Source organism: Talpa occidentalis, unplaced genomic scaffold (genome assembly GCF_014898055.3).
Source record: "Talpa occidentalis isolate TD23 unplaced genomic scaffold, MPIMG_talOcc4v2.1 talOcc4.13, whole genome shotgun sequence".
Taxonomy (NCBI): domain Eukaryota; kingdom Metazoa; phylum Chordata; class Mammalia; order Eulipotyphla; family Talpidae; genus Talpa; species Talpa occidentalis.
In genome coordinates this window covers 40,390,151-40,408,785 of record NW_023601322.1, presented here as the reverse complement: position 1 = coordinate 40,408,785, position 18,635 = coordinate 40,390,151, and the positions used below count along the sequence as shown (strand labels likewise).

Genomic DNA, 18,635 nt, shown 5'->3' with positions numbered 1-18,635 from the left:
CCTCCCCTCCCCGCCACCCACCCCCCATAGAGTGTCTCTGGTTCATAGTTGTTTGTTGATTTTGATTTTCACTTTCTTATAGTTATTCATTTTCCTGGTCCCTTATTTAAGTTTTCTAGATTCCTGCTATGAGTGAGACCTTCCAGTATTTTTCTTTTTCTGACCTATTTCGCTGAGCATGATCCCTTCCAGCGCCATCCATGTTGCTGCAAATTGCATGTGTTCATCTTTTTTGAATGCTGAGTAATATTCCATGGTGTAGATGTACCACATCTTCTTGATCCAGTCATCTATTTTTGGGCATTTGGGTTGTTTCCAATGCTTGGCTATTATAAATTGTGCTGCTATAAACATAGGAGTGCAGGTGCTCTTTGGAATTGATGTTTCTGTGTCCTTTGGGTAAATACCTAGAAGTGGAATTGCTGGATCATGTGGAAGCTCTATGTTTAGTAGGTCCAGAAATCTCCACACAGCTCTCCATAGTGGTTGGACCAGTTTGCACTCCCACCAGCAGTGCAGGAGAGTTCCTTTTTCTCCACAACCTCGCCAACATTTGTTGTTGCTAGTTTTTTTAATATGTGCCATTCTCACTGGTATAAGATGGTATCTCATGGTAGTTTTGATTTGCATTTCCCTGATTACAAGTGATGTTGAACAATTTTTCATATGCCTGTTGGCCATTTGCATTTCCTCTTCAGAGAAGTTTCTTTTTAGCTCTTCTGCCCATTTTTTGACAGGATTATTTTCTTTGTTGTTGTTGAGTCTCATCAGCTCTTTGCAGATTTTTGTGATCAGTCCTTTATCATTAGTGTTGTGTGCAAAAATGTTCTCCCAGTCTGTGGGGTTTCTCTTTATTTTGGTTATTGTCTCTTTTGCTGTGCAAAAGCTCTTTAATTTGATGTAGTCCCAGCTGTTTATCTTTGCCTTCACTATCACTGCTTTGGGTGATGTGTCTGTAAAGATGTCTTTGATGTGCATATCACGTAGTGTTTTGCCTATATTTCCTTCTATGTATTTTATGTCTAGTTCTTTAATCCATTTTGAGTTGATTTTTGTGTATGGTGTGAGGTAGTGGTCAAGCTTCATTCTTTTGCATGTAGCGACCCAGTTTTCCCAGCACCATTTATTAAACAAACTTTCTTTGCTCCAGTGCATAGTCTTTGCTCCTTTGTCAAAGATTAGTTGACCTTAAATCTGTGGGTTTATTTCTGGATTTTCTATTCGTTTCCATTGGTCTGTGTGTATGTTCTTGTTCCAATACCATGTAGTTTTGATGATTATGGCTTTGTAGTATAATTTGAAGTCTGGGAATGTAATGCCTCCATTCCCTTCTTTTTTTTTTTTTCAGGAGAGCTTTGGCTATTCGGGGTTTTTGGTCAGCTGAATTTTGTACTTATAAATGACATAAAATTTTCCCCCCAAGTTTATTTTTTGTTTTTCTAATTGAGGCAACATTTATTTACAATGCCGTATATGATTTAAAGGTATGGGATCACACCTTTCAGGTATATGTTATTAAACTATACTCACCACTAAGGCAACCATAGTCTTCCACCATAGTCCATTGTGTTGCCATCCCTCTTGTCCTCCCCCTTCTCCTCTAGTCACCTCAGTTCTACAGTCAGATTAATAGTTTTGTTTTTTTAAAATTGTTTTGCTTTTATCTGAACCTTTCTTTTGTTTTTCTGTATTTGTCATATAAGTGACATTATCTGGTATTTCTTTTCTCCTCCTAATTTACTTTGCTTAGCATAATCTCCCTCCACCATCCAGTTCCATCTATGTTGCCAAAAATGGCAAGTTTATCTTTTTTATAGTTGAGCACCATTCCATTGTATGTATGAATATGTGTGTATGTGTGTATACATACATACATACATGCATGCATACATACATACACACACCACATCTTCCCAATCCACTCATTTATCTTTGGGCACTTAGGTTGTCTCCTCAGTTTGGCTAGTATAATAGTGCTTAATAAACATGGGAGTTCAAGTTTCCCTTAGAATTAATGTATATTTTTTTAAAGATTATTTATTTATTTATACAAGCACTGGGTACATTCAGAAGCTCAGGAGGGTGAGAGAATTCACCAGAGCCAGAGCGGGGAGCAGAGCAGGCAGAAGGAACGAAGTACATTGCTGAGGGGAGCAGCGAGTGGCAGGAGAGGTCTGTGCACCATGCGGGACCCTTCTCCAGTGGCCGGGGAGCAGCCAGGGATCAAACCGGTGCTGCAGAAGCTGCTGGCAGCTTTACAACCCAGTGCTCAACCGCTGCGCCACCGGGGAGGCCCCTTGGTTTTTTTTTTTTTTTTAGATATATTTATTTATGCATACAAGAATGGGGGTACAGGCCAGAGTTGTGGGTGGTGAGAGGATTCACCAGAGACAGAGTGGGGAACAGAACAGGCAGATAGACTGAAATACACTGCTGAGGGGAGCAGTGGGTAAGTCAGGAGAGATCTGCTGCCCCCTGTGGTTTGCTCCCTGGCTGGGTATCGAACTCATGCTGCAGTGGCTGCAGTTAGCTTCATAGGTTGAGTCTTAACCCCTTGCCCCACCAGGGAGGCCCAATGTATTTGTGTTTTTTGGTTAGATACCCAAGAGTGGAATTGCTGGGTCAAATAGTAGATTCATTTTTAATCTTTCGAGAAACCTCTATATTGCTTTCCATAAGGGCTGCACCATCTACATTCCCACCATGCCTTTGCCAACATTTGTTGTTTCTGGTTTTTGTTTTTTGTTCTTTTTTTTTTTTTAATATGGGCCAGTCTCACAGGAGAGAGGTGCTATTGGTATCTTATTGTGGTTTAAATTTCTATTTCCCTTACAATAAGTGATAGTGAACATTTTTCATATGCCTGTTGGCCATCTGTATATCTTCTTTTGAGAGCTGCCAACTGTACAGTAGCTGCCAGCTACTCTTCTGCCCATTTTTTGATTGGGCTGTTTTTTTTTTTTTTTTCATTTTTTTGAGTTATGAGAGTTATTTGTAGATCTTTGATATCAACCCCTTGTTGCTTATATGGGGTTACAATATTTTCTCCCATTAAGTAGGGTGTTTTTTGATGTTGGTTATGGTTTCTTTTGCTGAACAGAAGCTTTTTATTTTGATGTGGTCCTAGTTGTTTGATTTCTTTGTTGTTGGAGACTTATCTGTGAAGACATCATAGAAACTTAATTCATGAAGTTGAATTCATGAACATTGCGTATGTTTTCTCCTTATACATTTTATGGTTTCAGGTCTTACATACAAGTCTTTTATCCATTTTGAGTTAATTTTTGTGTTTGGTGTGAGAAAGTGATGTAGTTTCATTATTTTGCATGTGACTATACAAATTTCACATTACCATTTATTTTTTCCTTTCTCCAGTGTATACTCTTGACTCCTTTATCATAGTTTACCTCCATATAAATTTATTTTGGGGTTTTCAATTCTGTTCTATTGGTCTGTGAGTCAGTTTTTGATAAGTACCATACTGTTTTTGATAATTACAGATTCTTAATATAGTTTGAAGTCTGGAAGAGTGTTATCACTCCTCTTCCTTTTTTTTGGGGGGGGGTCAGGATTACTTAAGATCTTTTGTGGTTCTGTATGAATTTCAGTAATGTTTGTTCTGTATCTTTGAAGAATGCCATTGAAACTATGATAGGGATTGCTCTGTTTATTGCTTTAGGTAAGGTGGCCATATTAACAAAGTTAATTCTTCCAATTCATGACCAGACAATATCTTTCCATTTCTTTCTGTCATCTTCTATTTCTCTTAACAACGTATTATACTTTTCATTGTACAGATTCTTTACCTCCTTTGTTAAGTTTGCACCTAAGTACCTCATTCTTGTTGCTGTGATTGTAAATGGGATTGTTTTCTTGATTTTTGCAGGCTGCCACTTTGATAACTGATTTGTTGTTTTAATTAGTTTTTCGTGGAGTCCAAGGCTTTCTGTTTATTATATCATTTGCAGATAGTGGTAGTTTTTCTTCTTCTTTCCCAATTTGCAATTCTTTTATATCTTTCTTTTGCTAAAACTTCTAATACTTTTTTTTAAGATTTATTTTATTATGCATACAAGAACTGGGGTACAGGCTAGAAATGTGGGGGGAAGGGTTGAGAGGATTCACCAGAGACAGAATGGACAACAGAACGGGTGGATTAACTGAAATACACTGTTGAAGAGAGCAGCAGGTGAGTCAGGATAGGTCTGCTGCACCATGTGGGTAGCTCCCTGGCCAGGTATTGAACTTGTACTGCAGTGGCTGTGGATATCTTCATAGGTTGTGTCTTAACCCCTTGCCCCACCAAAGAGGCCCACTATGTTGAGTAGTAGTAGTGAAAGTAATGAAAGTAGTGGAAGTAGTGAAAGATATGTACCAGATCTTATTTTTTTTTTGTGTGTGTAAGCCTCGAGAGAGATTTGTCTATTTTGTTTATTATGTATTGGCATATGGTCTTAGTACTGCTTTTGCTGTTTCTCATAGGTTCTGGTAGACTGTGTCCTCATTTTCATTTGTATCAAGGTATTTTTTAAATTTCTTCTTTGATTTCCTCATTAAACCAATAGTCATTCAGTAATGTGTTGTTCAATCTCCACATAGTAGAGGTTTTTTCTGCTTTCTTTTTGTCATTGGATTCTAGTTTGATACCATTGTGATCAGAGATGTTACTTGATATGATTTCAGTCTTCATGAATTTATTGATACTTGCTTTGTGACCCAATATATGGTCTGTCCTGGAGAAGGGCCTATGTGCATTTGAGAAGAATGTATATTTAGCTTTTTTGGAGTATAGTGCTTTAAAAATGTCTTTTAAGCTCATGTGGTCTAGTTACTCTTTAATTTTTTTTATTGAGATAACTTTGGTTTACACTGTTGTTTGTATTTTAGAAGTATAGGATATCCCTGTTTAGGTGTGGTTATCAAACTGCACCAAGCACCCAAAACTCCATAGTCTACTACCATAGTCCATTATAATCCCTCTGCACTTGCTTCTAATTCCTTTTTTTTTTTTTATAAAGATTTATTCATTCATTTATATAAGCACTGGGTACAGTCAGAAGCATGGGAGGGTGAGAGAATTCACCAGAGCCAGAGCGGGGAACAGAACAGGCAGAACCACGAAATATACTGCTGAGGGGAGCAGTGGGCAGCAGGAGAGATCTGCGCGCCATGTGGGACCCTCGCCATCGGCCAAGGATCGAACTGGTGCTGTAGAGGCTGCGGGCAGCTTTGCAGCCCGGTGCTCAACTGCTGTGCCACCAGGGGAGGCCCCCCCTTTTTAAAGATTCATTCATTCATTCATTTATTTATTTATTTATTTATTCATTCATTCAATAGTTGGAGTCCAGGCCAGAGGTGCAGGAGAATGAGAGGATTCACTAGAGACAGAGGGGGGAACAGAACAAGCAGATGGACCGAAAGCATTGCTTAGGGGAGCAGCGGGTGCGAGACAGGAGAGGTCTGCCGTGCCATGTGGGAATCTCCCTGGCCGGCCAGGAATTGAACTCATGCTGTAGAGGCTGTGGACAGCTTCACAGGGCTGTGCTCAATCCACTGCACCACCAGGGAGGCCCTCTTCTAATTCTTTTTTAAAGGCTGTTGTATCCTTTTTTTTTTTTTTTTGGGTCTCATTGATCTGTCCATTGGTAAAAGTGGGCTGTTGCAGTGTTATTATTGTGTTATTGCCAATGTTTGTTTTCAGATTTGGTAATAATTACCTTAGGTATTTTGATGGTCCTTCATTTAGTGAATATGTATTGATGAATGTTATATATGCTGATGTATTATTGTTCCCTTAGTTATATAGTATGTCCATCCCTATCTCTTGTTACCTTTTTAGCTAAAATCTATTTGATCTGATATAAATATGGCTATACTTGCCTTTTTTTGGGTCCCATTTCCTTGTAGGATTGTTTTGCAACCCTTTATTTTGAGTCTTCATTTATTTTTGGAATGCAGGTTTGTTTCCTGGTTAAAGCAGATATTTGGGTTTTGTTTTGTGATTCAATCAGTTATTTTTGTGCCTTTTGATTAGTGAGTCCAATCTATTTACATTTAGGGTGGTTATGATATATGAGGGTCTGCTACTCATTTTTTGTTTAGTTTTTTGGTTCTAGTATCTTACTCATTTTTTTGGGGATATTTTTCTCTTTGATTTAGATTTGAGAGCTCCTTTCAACATTTTTTGTTAGGTAGATTTAGTTTTGGCAAATTCCTTTAGTTTCTGTCCTTTTATTCTCCCTCATATCTGAAGGAGAGTCTTACAGGATATGGTATTCTCGTCTGGCAGTTTTAAGTATTTTGAATACATCATTCCATTTTTCCCTTGCCCATAGTGTTTCTTTAGAGAAGTCAGATGTAAGTGTGATGGGGATATCTTTACAGGTTATCAGCTTCTTTCCTCTAGCCTATTTCAGTATTCTCTTGAACTCTTGGGAGTTTCACAGTTATGTGTCTTGGTGTAGGTCTCATTACATTTAGGTGATAAGATATTCTTTTCACTTCATGTACTTGTATATTTCCTTCTCCAGGTTTGAGGTATTTTCCTCTATTCCTTTTTTGAATTTGTTCTGTGTTTCCTTTTCTTCCTCCCGCTTTTGGGATGTGCCTTATTCTTATATTCCCTTTCCTTGTGGAATTCAATCATTCTTGAGGTGTTTCTTTATGGTTTTTTTTAAATTCATAGTTCTCTTTTTTCTTCCACCTGGATCCTTTGTGCATTACCATCTGAGAGGGCACTGATTATATCTTCTGTTTGGTCTGTCCTACTTCCATAACTTTCTGTAGAATATCTATTGATCTTTTAGTATCCTGTATCTGCATTATTTTCATAAGCTTCATTTTCTGTCTTCTGTTAATTAATTTTTATTTCTCAGGACGTTCATTTGTTTTTCTGTCTTTTTGTTTTTGATCATCTTCCATGTCTTTATGGTTGGATTCCAGAGATTTATCTCTTTTCTGGGGGATAATTTCTTTGAGGAATAAGGGTGCTACTTGTTGTATTTTTCTATCTTTCCACTTTGTAGCTTCCTAGGATGCTGGTTTACCATCTGTTCTAAGGATGCAGAACTTCCACTTTTCCAGCAAATGGCACTGTATATTGGGGAGAACTGATCTACAGCTGTTGAATTGGCATGGGGGGAGTCCTGGAGGATTCAGTCAGTGGTGAAAGTAGTAAGCAAGAGTGACTTTTGTTTTTTGTGCTGCTAAATGCCCTCCTCTCTGCCTTTCCAGAATTGCATCTCTGTAGTCTGGGGTTGTGCTGTTAGCTTTCACAGGGTCAATTTGAGTTCAGAGGGGTACCAGAAGGGAGTTATATTCTACATCCTGCCTTTACTGGGGATCTGGTCCACCTGGGATACCCAAACTCCTCTGCACTAATCTACTTCCATACTAATCATCTCTCTCCTCCCCAGGGCTGTCAGCCAAACATTGGAACACAGCTGTAAGATAAGCACTGCAGGCTCCATCCCCATGTGCAGTCTTTAGGCATCTCTCTCCCCCTACTTTTTGTTGTATGGAGTAGAATTGGTCAGCATTGGTCTCCAGTTTCTAATAGGTGCCCTAGTGTGTACCAGGTCTTGGGACCCTTTTGGATCAGTGCCCCTGTGGGGTATTTTCAGATTGTCCAGCAGCCTGAAGCCTTCTTCCATTCTCCACCATCAAATTTTTTTTTATTATTTTATATATTTTTTACATCATTCTTCATTTTTATACAATGGATGTTTTATCATCTCAGGTTTAGTCCCCGTGGAATTCCCAACACCAATTCACCCATGTACCATCACCATAGTCCCTTGTGCTCTTTCCACTCCTGTTTTGATCCAACTCCCTCCTCCCCCCCTGTAGAATTTCTCTGGTTTATAGCTGCCTGTTGATTTTGATTTTTACTTTATTATGATTAGTTTTTTTCCTGATCCCTTATTTGGATCCTCTACATTCCTCCTCCTATAAGTGAAACTATGTAGTATTTTTCTTTTTCTTTCTGGCTTATTTCACTGAACATGATCCCTTCCAGCTCCATCCCTTCCAGCTGTGAATGGCATCAGTTTATCTTTTTTGATTACTGAGTAATATTTCATTGTGTATGTATACCACATCTTCTTGATCCAATCATCTATTTTTGGGCATTTGTGTTGTTTCCATAGCTTACCTATTGTAAATAGTGCTGCAATAAACATGGGTGTTCAGGTGTCCTTTTGCATTAATGTTTTTGTGTCCTTTGGGTAGATTCCTAGAAGTGGAATTGCTAGATCACATGGAAGCTCCATTTTTAGCAAGCTGAGGAATCTCCATATATCTTTCCATAGTGGTTGGCCCAGCAGTGTAGGAGAGTTCCTTTTTCTGCACATCCTCGCTAATATTTGTTGTTGCTGGTTTTTTTAATATGTGCCATTCTCACTTCCACCATCAAATTTTTAACTCTGAAGTTCATGATAATCTGTCACCTACATAATCTGTTGCAGTAGTCACTATTTTTCCTGCTTTGTTTTCACCTGGCTGTTCTTTAATCCCTCTTTCATTAATAAATATTATTTACATAGAACCCAAGAAATTCTGGAAAGTCAGTTTTCTTTTCCTTTTTAAGGGTATGTTTCTTTCCTCTTTTTTTTTTTTTTTTTTGGTCCTCTTATAATGTTCTGTCATTATTGCATGTCTTTTCTGTTTTGAGTCTGTTCCCCAAAATAGTGATAGTTTGTCTCACTTGAGATATAGAAAATTTTAATATTTAGATTCTAAGGGCATAATTTTATTTAAATAGGAATATTTTCCTTTGATTTTAAAAGCTTATTTTGAATATTTTTCTAGAAAATATAAGTATCAATTGATGTCAGTTTCAATGTAATGTTAATTCTAATTTCAGTGCAATGCGCGTTTTACTGTCTAAATTACCAAGACCTTGGATTGTGGATGAGAAGAAAGATGATGGTTATACCGCTTTACATCTCGCTGCCCTTAATAATCATGTAGAAGTGGCTGAACTATTGGTACACCAGGTAGGAAAAACATTTGAATAACTTTTAACAAGTTTGGATAATTGCCACTCATTCATTTAATACTTTATCAACTACTGTTAATAGATTACAGTAAAACCAACAATGATACAGATTCAGTTGTAGTGCATAATTTAGTCTTCTGCCTAACATTGGTTCTTAAATGGAGGGAGGAGTGTGTATGTGTGTTTCTCATTCCCAGTGTTCCCTCTGCACTGTTTTCCTGGATTGTTCCAATGAAATGGAAATGGGATTTCCAGAACTCCTGCCATTGTTGTGGGAGTATCAGTTAATCCAGGATTAAGAGTCATCATGTTTATATTTAAACCTATAGGCCAGATGCCATCAGGTACACGCCAGGATCTGGGGATTCAGTTCATGACTACTGCTGGACCCTGGATCCATGGCTGAATAGTCCACACAGACATGTCTTAGTCATTTCATTCATCTCAGAAAGAAGGTGATTCCACATTTTATAAGATTGAATGTTTTGGTGATACTACTTACTGTAGTTTATGATGTGCATAATCAGCAAAATTTGAAATATCTTGCTTAAACATATGCCACCAGAAAATTCTCTGATCCTAACTTGTAATCTAGTTAAAAAGATGAAACAGGACCTCCATGGTGGCACAGGGGTTAAGACACAACCTATGAAGCTGTCTGCAGCTGCTTTAACACGAGTTTAATCCCCAGTTCAATCCCCAGCTATCTACATGGTGCAGCAGACCTCTCCTGACTCGCCCGCTGCTCACCTCAGCAGTATATTTCAGTCAATCTGCCTGTTCTGTTCCCCATTCTGTCTCTGGTAGATCCTCTTACCCCCCCCACACACACCTCTGGCCTGTACCCCAGTTCTTGTATGCATAAATAGGTAAATCTTAAAAAAAAAGGATGAAACATCTAAAAATTTTAGTAAATAGTACATATGTGAATTATATACATTATGTGCTATCAATAGATCATAAGATGGACACTCCCTAAGCTACAAAAGTTTAAAAAGTTCAAGTTAAGCTAACTTTCCCCTGTCATTTTAAGCTTTTATTAAAATTACTGCTCTTAGAAGTATTGTTGATTGTAATAATTTCTTTTTCATCCAAAATCCAAGTAACTAACCTTCTGTCAATTTCATTTTGTCTTGATTATTGTTGCTTTATAGTAAGTCTTAAAATCAGAGTCCTCTAACTTTGTTGTTCTGAGAATTACTTTGATATTCTATATCTTTTGATTTTCTACATCAATTTTAGAATTAGATTGTTAGTTCCTATGAGTTTTCTCTTGTACATACTAAATTTATCTTTACGTAGTTTATTTTGATGCTGTGGTAAATTGTATTGCTTTAAAATTGAAAATTTCCTATTACATATCATTAGGAGAGGAAAGTAGTCAATAGTGTCCAGTGTTTTTCATTTCTCATGAAGTGTTAGTTTTTAGTGTTCTTTACTGTTAACAAATTTTAACTATGAAACTTCATTCTTTTTCTTCAGGGTAATGCAAACCTGGATATCCAGAATGTGAACCAACAAACTGCCCTACACCTTGCTGTTGAAAGACAGCATACCCAGATTGTGAGGGTAAAGTATTTACTAATATGAATTTTAGCTTACAATATCCTTTAAGCCAACAGATTTCTACAACATTTTGGAAATTTAAATGATACACTGTTTGATTTCTGAAAAGCCATTGTTAGAGTGTCAGATTAGAGTTGTAATTTGTATTTGAAGAGTTTGTATTTGTATTTTAAGAGTTCCAATTTGTATTTAAGATTTGAAATCTTAAAAATGAAATTCAGTTTTATTTTGTTGCCACATTTGTGAATACCCACAATACGTCAGATAATTTCACAGTAACATGTATTAGTTGTCAAAAGTACACTCCTTCTTATTTGTATAATTGAGAGCAGACTGTAATAATTGCACATTTGCAGCATTGATTCAAAACAATGAAATATATATTTTAGTTTTTCTAATCTGGTGATTGCAGAAGAAAATATTTGAATTTTGTAGAATTATTTTACAATTATTTTGTATAAAGCCAGTGATTTTATGAATCAGCAGCATCAGCATCACTTGGTACTTGGTAGAGAAGTAAATTCTTGGGCCTCGCCTCAGACTAAGTGAATTGAAACCTCTGTGTGGGAACTAGCAACCTATGGTTTGACTAGCCCTCTGGGAAATCCTCATGCATATTCAAATTTGACAAACACTGATCTAGATGACATTTTATGTAACCTTTTTGCAACAAAGGGGATAATTTGCCAAGACAAAGTATGACCATATGCTTGAAATTAATTTTATGTTTGGTGTTTTACTAAAACTGATAGCCTATGTAGAAAGGATTAGGAAAATTACTGCAGCACCATAAACAAAGTCTTGAACTTACATCTACTTCATAAATCACCTACTGATGTGTATCAGTTTTGCATTTCATGTAAGAGGTTGTTTTTTGACTAACACTTCACATTTATTAATATCTGAAATTCTTCTTGCTAAAAATTTTTCAATTATCCTTGATATGTAGTATTTTCTCATGACCAGATATTTGGAGAAAATTAACCAAAGAAAAGGGAACAAATAAAAATGGTTGCTTGTTTGTTTAAATGGTGGAAGACTTTTTAACATGTGATTTGGTGATATTGAAAGTATCCATTTGAAATTTAAAGGAGAAAAATATGCCCCAAGTTTCCCCCAGTTACCTTGATCTTAGAGTGGGTGAATTAAGCTGCATATTGTTTTTCATTTCTTTCTGTTTTCTCTAATTCATTATGTATGAATAACCAGAGCTCATTGCCATTTGTAAGGAACCACAGGGATACAGAAAAGTGGAAAGCAAATACATAAATTAATTAGCCTTAGTGGCAGCCCCTTTAGGTAGTTCAGGACACCCTCATTGTTACTGTAGATATATTGTAATTTCTTGTGGGCATGGATACTTTAGCAAAATGAGATGGGTGTCTTTCTTTTGTAGCTTTTGGTCCGTGCAGGTGCCAAATTAGATATTCAGGATAAGGATGGGGATACTCCTTTGCATGAAGCTCTGAGACACCACACTTTGTCTCAGCTACGGCAGCTTCAAGATATGCAAGATGTGGGGAAGGTGGATGCTGCTTGGGAGCCATCCAAAAATACAGTGAGTAAAGATAAAACTTTAATTCAGAATTGGTGGCAGTATCTTTTAATGTACGATATTACATTTACAGCTAATTTAATCTGCATCTGATGAAATACTTTATTATTCTTACCATGAGTTATTTGATCCCTCCTTTATTTACTTTAGCCATTTGTGTGTGTGTGTGTGTGTGTGTGTGTGTTTGTAGTAGTTGTAGTAGTAGTAGTAGTAGTATCTTGTGTCTGTTAAAACTTCTGTTCTTTATATTGTTGAGCTGTTTGTTCACTTACTGTTGAGTTTTGAGAGTTCTTTATGTAATTGATATACAAGTTCTTTGTCAGATATGTCATGTGCACATATTTTTCCCCAGTCTGTAGCTTGTTTTTCATTCTCTTAATAGTTTAATTTTGGAAAGCAGGAGTTCTTAATTTTGATGAGTCTAATTTTAATCAACATTATCTCTTTTTTTAAGATTATTTATTTATTTATACAAGCACTGGGTACAGTCAGAAGCGTGGGAGGGTGAGAGAATTCACCAGAGCCAGAGCAGGGAGTAGAACAGACAGATTGATGAAATACACTGCCGAGGGGAGCAGCGGGTGGCAGGAGAGGTCTGCGTGCCTTGTGGGACCCTCACCCCGTGGCCGGGGATAGAACCGGTGCTGCAGAGGCTGTGGGCAGCTTCACAACCCAGCGTTCAATCTCTGCACCACCGGGGAGGCCCAATATTATCTTTTTTTATCAATAATTTCTTTCATTGTGCTTTTTGTGTCCTATCTGAGAAATTTTTTTTTTAAAGATTTATTTATTTATGCATGTAAGAGCTGGGGCACAGGCCAGAGATGCCGGGGGCGAGAGGACTCACCAGAGACAGAGAAGGGAACAGAACAGGCAGACTGACTGAAGTACACTGCTGAGGGGAGCAGCAGGCAAGTCAGGAGAGGTCTGCTTCGCCATGCAGGTTTCTCCCTGGCCGGCCGGGAATTGAACTCATGCTGCAGAGGCCTCAGGCTGCCTCACAGTGTAGTGCTCAACCCCCTGCACCACCAGGGAAGCCCAATCTGAGAAATTTTTGCCCAAGCCAAGGTCATTAAGGTTTTCTCCTATTTTATACTAGAAGTTTATAAGGTTTTATCTATTATATTTAGATATATAATTCCTTTTGAGTTAATTTTTATATATAGTATGAAATATGGCTCAAAGTTCATTTTTTTCTCTGTGGATATCCAGTTGTTCCAGCACTACTTGTTGAAAAGGCTATTTTTTCCCTAATGAATTGCTTGTTGTACCTTTATCTGTAACCAACACGGTATATATGTGAAGTCTTTCTGGATACTGTATTCTGTTCTATTGATCTCTGTCTTTAGCTATGTGATGCCAACCCCACTGTCTTTAATTATTATAGTTTTAAAATAAATGTTCAAATCAGGTAACTTTCTTCTTTCTTCATCTTCTTTTTCAAAGGTGTTTGACTATTCTGAGTCCTTCACATTTGTATATAAATTTTTAAATCACTTTTAAGAATGTGAAGGTTTTTTGAGACCAAAATGTTTGACAATTGCTGCCTTTCTATATGACTATGGGTAAATTCTTTAATTCCTACATTCCTCATTTTTCTCATTTAAAAAGAGGGCAGGGAAGAGTAACTACCTCCATAACATTGTTGTAAAGATTAAATGAGTTTATTCATGGAAAGTATTTAAAGTAGTACTTGGTCCACTATAGATGCTCCATAATGTTAGTAATTATTATCACTGTTTTCAGATGTTTGAATCAGTATCTCAGATGATATTTATCATAATCTGATTTGTTAATTCTGTTTTTTTGAAGGTGTTGGTTCTTTTCTCATTTGTCCTCCCCTTTATAGTTTTTCAAGTCTCTAGCATATGCAGGGCCAAATAGAATAGGAAAAAGTGCTATTTTCTGAGTATTTCAATCAAGTCTTGTTCTTGAGTCTTACTGATCTTAATTGACCTGAAGTCTCATTATGGTCCTGTGTTCTTCCTGAATTGCCACATAGTTGAGGTAGCTATCTGGTTAATTTGAGACCTCTTTGGTCTACCTCTAAAACTGGAGAATAGTTTGGTTCTCAAACTATATGCCTAAGAAAGTTGGGGGATGGAGGAAGGAAGAATAAAGGTAAAGACTGCAACTCATAAGGATCTACAACATATAGACTACAAGTGCTTCTCAGATATGTATTTTTACATATAATGCACACACACACTGGTAAGAATTGAAAACGGATTCTTAAAAGAAAATAATGACTGTTTTCATTTGATTTCAGTTAATAATGGGACTTGGTACTCAAGGGGCAGAGAAGAAGAGTGCAGCATCTATTGCCTGTTTCTTGGCTGCCAATGGTGCTGATCTGAGCATTCGAAATAAGAAGGGCCAATCACCTCTAGATCTCTGTCCTGATCCAAGTCTCTGCAAAGCACTGGCAAAGTGTCATAAAGAAAAAGTCAGGTTAGTATTATTTATTATCATAAAACTTAGTATACTGTATGTGAAAGTATCAAGTGGTTTCATAACAGGAGTTTTGATTACTTGAAATTGTCTGACTTTTTCTTTTTCCTGTATTGACCTTTCCTTCCTTAAATATTTCCTACAGACAGCATGTCTCTTATTCTATATTTTCTACATTATTAAATAATATGGTTTATTCTTTATAGATCCCAAGAAACTTTAAAAAATATTTATTTATTTATGCATACAAGAACTGGGGTACAGGCCGGAGATGCAGGGGGTGAGAGGATTTACCAGAGACAGAGTGGGGAGCAGAACAGGCAGAGTGAAATACACTGCTGAGCGAAGCAGTGGGTAAGACAGGAGAGGTCTGCTGTGCCATGTGGGTAGGTCCCTGGCTGGCAGGGGATTGAACTTATGCTGCAGAGGCTGCAGATAGCTTCACAGTGCTATGCTTATTTAACCCCTTGCGCCACCAGGGAGGCCCTCACCAAGAAATTCTTGTAAAGTTGTAGTAATACTGTTTCTTAGAGCAATTTATATAAAAAGAAAAATATTTCTGGTGAAATTGATGTGATTCATGTTACATGTATTTAAAGTTTTAATAAACTTTTCCAAAGCAGTTTACATGCTCACTAACAGGATTTATGTCACACAAACTCTATAATAATTCTAGCACCCTGATAGTGCCTGAGAGGCACTCAGTAAGTACTAATGAAGGACAGAAGGAATGAACAAATGAATGAATCAGTTCCTTAGGGTTTTCTCTAGAAATGATCATTTTATCTTTTCTAAAATATGTCAGTGATTTTAATTTTTTTGAGATAACTGAACTTGTTATTATGAGGTATTTTAGACATGCGTTTTTCATCCAAATTGTGCTGTCTAACCATTATTGCCCTTTATACCTGATTCTTGTCATTGAACATGTCATTAGTTTTCCCTTGATCTTTGTGCTCTCTTGCCTCTCTTAATTTATGTATATGATGAAATGACATCTATTTGGAATCCATGCAGAAAGCTGTGTTATAGGGAAATTAATGAAATGAAGCATATATATTTCTTAAGGAGCCCTTATGTTACAAAAAGGCAGACTGCATCAAAAACTTATTTTTTTTTAAAGATTTATTTATTCATGTATACAAAAACTGGGGTACAGGCCAGATGTGCAGGAGGGTGAGAGGATTCACCAGAGACAGAGCGGGAAACAGAACAGGCAGACTGACTGAAATACACTGCTGAGGGGAGCAGCGGGCGAGACAGGAGAGGTCTGCCCCGCCATGTGGGTATCTCCCTGGCTGGCTGGAAATCGAACCCGTGCTGCAGAAGCTGTAGATAGCTTCACAGACTGCGCTCAACTGCCTGCGCCACCAGGGGGGGCCCTCAAAAACTTATTTATACAAGGCACTATAATTACTGCAGTGATAACATTAATTCTAGGGTACAAATGAAACTTGAGTTCTGAAGATTCTGGTAGAAACAGTATCCCTTTTCTATAACGGTAGAGTTGGTCGTATATATGTACATCTGTGATTTTTATCTATATGTGTATGTCTGTAATATCTATCTATTGATCGATGGATGGATGAATGGATGCATTCTCTCTCCTTAAGGGTATACTTAAAGAAATGTCAAAACAACAGCTGCAGTGACATACTTTCCAAAGTGACCTGTCAGTTGTGGACTCTGATGATGCTCATTCTGTCTATAGTTAAGATAACTAACATGGGTTCTAGTCAGGATTTTTCTTTCATTCCTCTATCTTCTGCTGCTGGTTTTATATAGAGAAAGCAGGTTCTGAGTGAAAGAAACTGTTTGTGTGAAAAATTTTTTTTGGCAAGTTTTTCAGTATGAAAGTTGAATAGTAAATATGTAAAGATACAGAGATGTATATAAGTAGAAAAATAAAGTATACTGTGTTTTATTTATAGATGTTAAAATTTAATTTTTTAACATAACTAAAGCTGTTTTTATGTTTACTGATGATGTTCTAGGTTCTAGGTATTTTTAAAAATTTTTCCATGAATTTGTACTAGAAATATTTTGATAGGCTTAATTAGAGATATTTTCTTTTTACTAGTGGTCAAGTGGGTTCTCGAAGTCCCTCTATGATTAGCAATGATTCTGAAACCTTAGAAGAGTGCATGGTGTGCTCAGATATGAAAAGAGATACACTTTTTGGTCCATGTGGACATATTGCTACCTGTTCTTTATGTTCTCCACGAGTCAAGAAATGCCTCATCTGCAAAGAACAGGTTCAATCCAGGACAAAGGTAATATATTTTTAATACAGTATTTTACTATTTTACAAAGTTTTTTGAGACTATAGTTAATGATAAATAAGAAACTATGATGCCATGTGTTTAATTTTTTTTCCTAAGAATGACTTAAAATAGAAAAGTACTTACACACTTATCAAGAGACAATGGTGAATTTTTCTTTAAATGTAAAACTATAGTAGTTAAAAAAGTAATCTATTTGTTTTCAAAACCCCTTATAATCTAAATATGTATTTTTAGTTTGTATTGTAGTCAATTGTACATTGCACCTTTTTTGAGTTGCATAGGCGGCTTTCTATTGAATTCATCTTTGTGAAACACCAGTTGGTTTTCTTTAGTGGAATGTCACACATTCTTCATTTGTTTGATTGTTTTGTCATGGTATTTAATTTGTTTCTCTGTCCTCTCTATGTGTTTCCTATAAACTGAGAGTTAGATCTAATGGCTTGATTAGGATCAGCTTAAACCTTTCTGGCATAAAAACTTCACAGATGATACAACTTATTTCCTATTATGTTCCACCAGCAGTCAGATAAAGTTGTCTCATTCTGCAATTACCAATGGACAAATTCTGTATCCACTGCACTTTTTAATCTCACCTCACTCTGCTTTTTGAGAGGTATTATTCTTCTTTGGGTTTTCGGTTTTATTCTTTTCCCATGTAACTTTGTGCTTTATCATTGATTATACTGTCTTTCTCATTTGGTTTACCGAAATAATGGATTTTCCTTTTTAGTTTTAACAATGTGTGTGTATATATGTATGTGTGTTTAAAGTTAGATTTAACTTTCTTAAAAATGATTTCTGTCAAGGTAAGTAGTTTAAATCACAAGGTATGTTGGTTTCCTTTGGTCTCACTTATAAAGCGTATACTTTTTTCCATTCATTTCTTTTTCTTCTTTTCATGTTTTATAAGCTTCATTAATTAGAAAGGAACTGGCATTAAATCTCACTGTATGTCTCATTATATATCCTGCTAGTGATTATTACATTTTCTTTCATAAGGAACCTTCTAACACTACATGTTTTTATGCTCCAAATGAATGAAATTTTTGACCCAAGAAAAGATTCAATTTTGGGGAATAGGAGTACTAATACTGACTGCTTTTCCTCTATTTGTGCAGATGAAGAGAATGAACTAAGAACAACTTATTGTCTGCCTAACACTCTGTTGGCATTTTATAGGTATTATACCGGTGTCAAACTTACTAATAAATAAATGTGGATCATTCAACTTGGTATTTACAATTTGTTTTAGTTACCTGCTAACAATGTAACAATTTAGAAGAATATCTGAAAGAATAACAATTTAAGCCATTCTTTTTTTTTATATATATATTGGCCTATGTATTCTGCTCTTGTGCTAGAAACGTATTAGATTCAGCCCCATTTCTGTAGTGAAGACAGAAATTACACATAATGATTCCTTATTAAAAATTTGTTATCTCTTTGCAAATTATGACTAAGGTTACACGCTACTCTTCATATGGATCTATAGGTACTTTAAGAGAGATATAAAGTGAGTTGAAAGACCTTAATTTGACAAAAGCAGATTCTCAAATGTGGAATGATCCTCATTGGTCAACTAGTCCAATTCTATTATGTACACTTGGAAAAATTGAAGCTCAAAGAAGTTCATTGACAATTGGGGCTTTAACACAAGTCTTTCAATTCTTAAGTATTTGTTTTTTTTCCCACTGTGTTAAGAAGCACAGACAAAATTACAAGCAACCTTTACAAGGGAAGTTAATGAAACAGGGAAAAGGAGAGAAAGGAATATGCTATC

The 18,635-nt window shown here is 36.4% G+C and overlaps 1 protein-coding gene across 2 annotated transcripts in view; it reads left to right on the top strand.

The window, feature by feature from the left end:
- The window catches only part of MIB1 (MIB E3 ubiquitin protein ligase 1), a 118,409-nt gene that overhangs the window by 88,764 nt on the left and 11,010 nt on the right, over positions 1 to 18,635 (top strand). For both annotated transcript variants that reach the window (XM_037508746.2, XM_037508747.2), the window contains exons 13-17: positions 8,864 to 8,996; positions 10,481 to 10,567; positions 11,961 to 12,122; positions 14,389 to 14,570; positions 16,651 to 16,843. In XM_037508746.2, the coding sequence (XP_037364643.1) occupies positions 8,864 to 8,996; positions 10,481 to 10,567; positions 11,961 to 12,122; positions 14,389 to 14,570; positions 16,651 to 16,843 (757 nt within the window). The remainder of the gene's footprint in view (positions 1 to 8,863; positions 8,997 to 10,480; positions 10,568 to 11,960; positions 12,123 to 14,388; positions 14,571 to 16,650; positions 16,844 to 18,635) is intronic.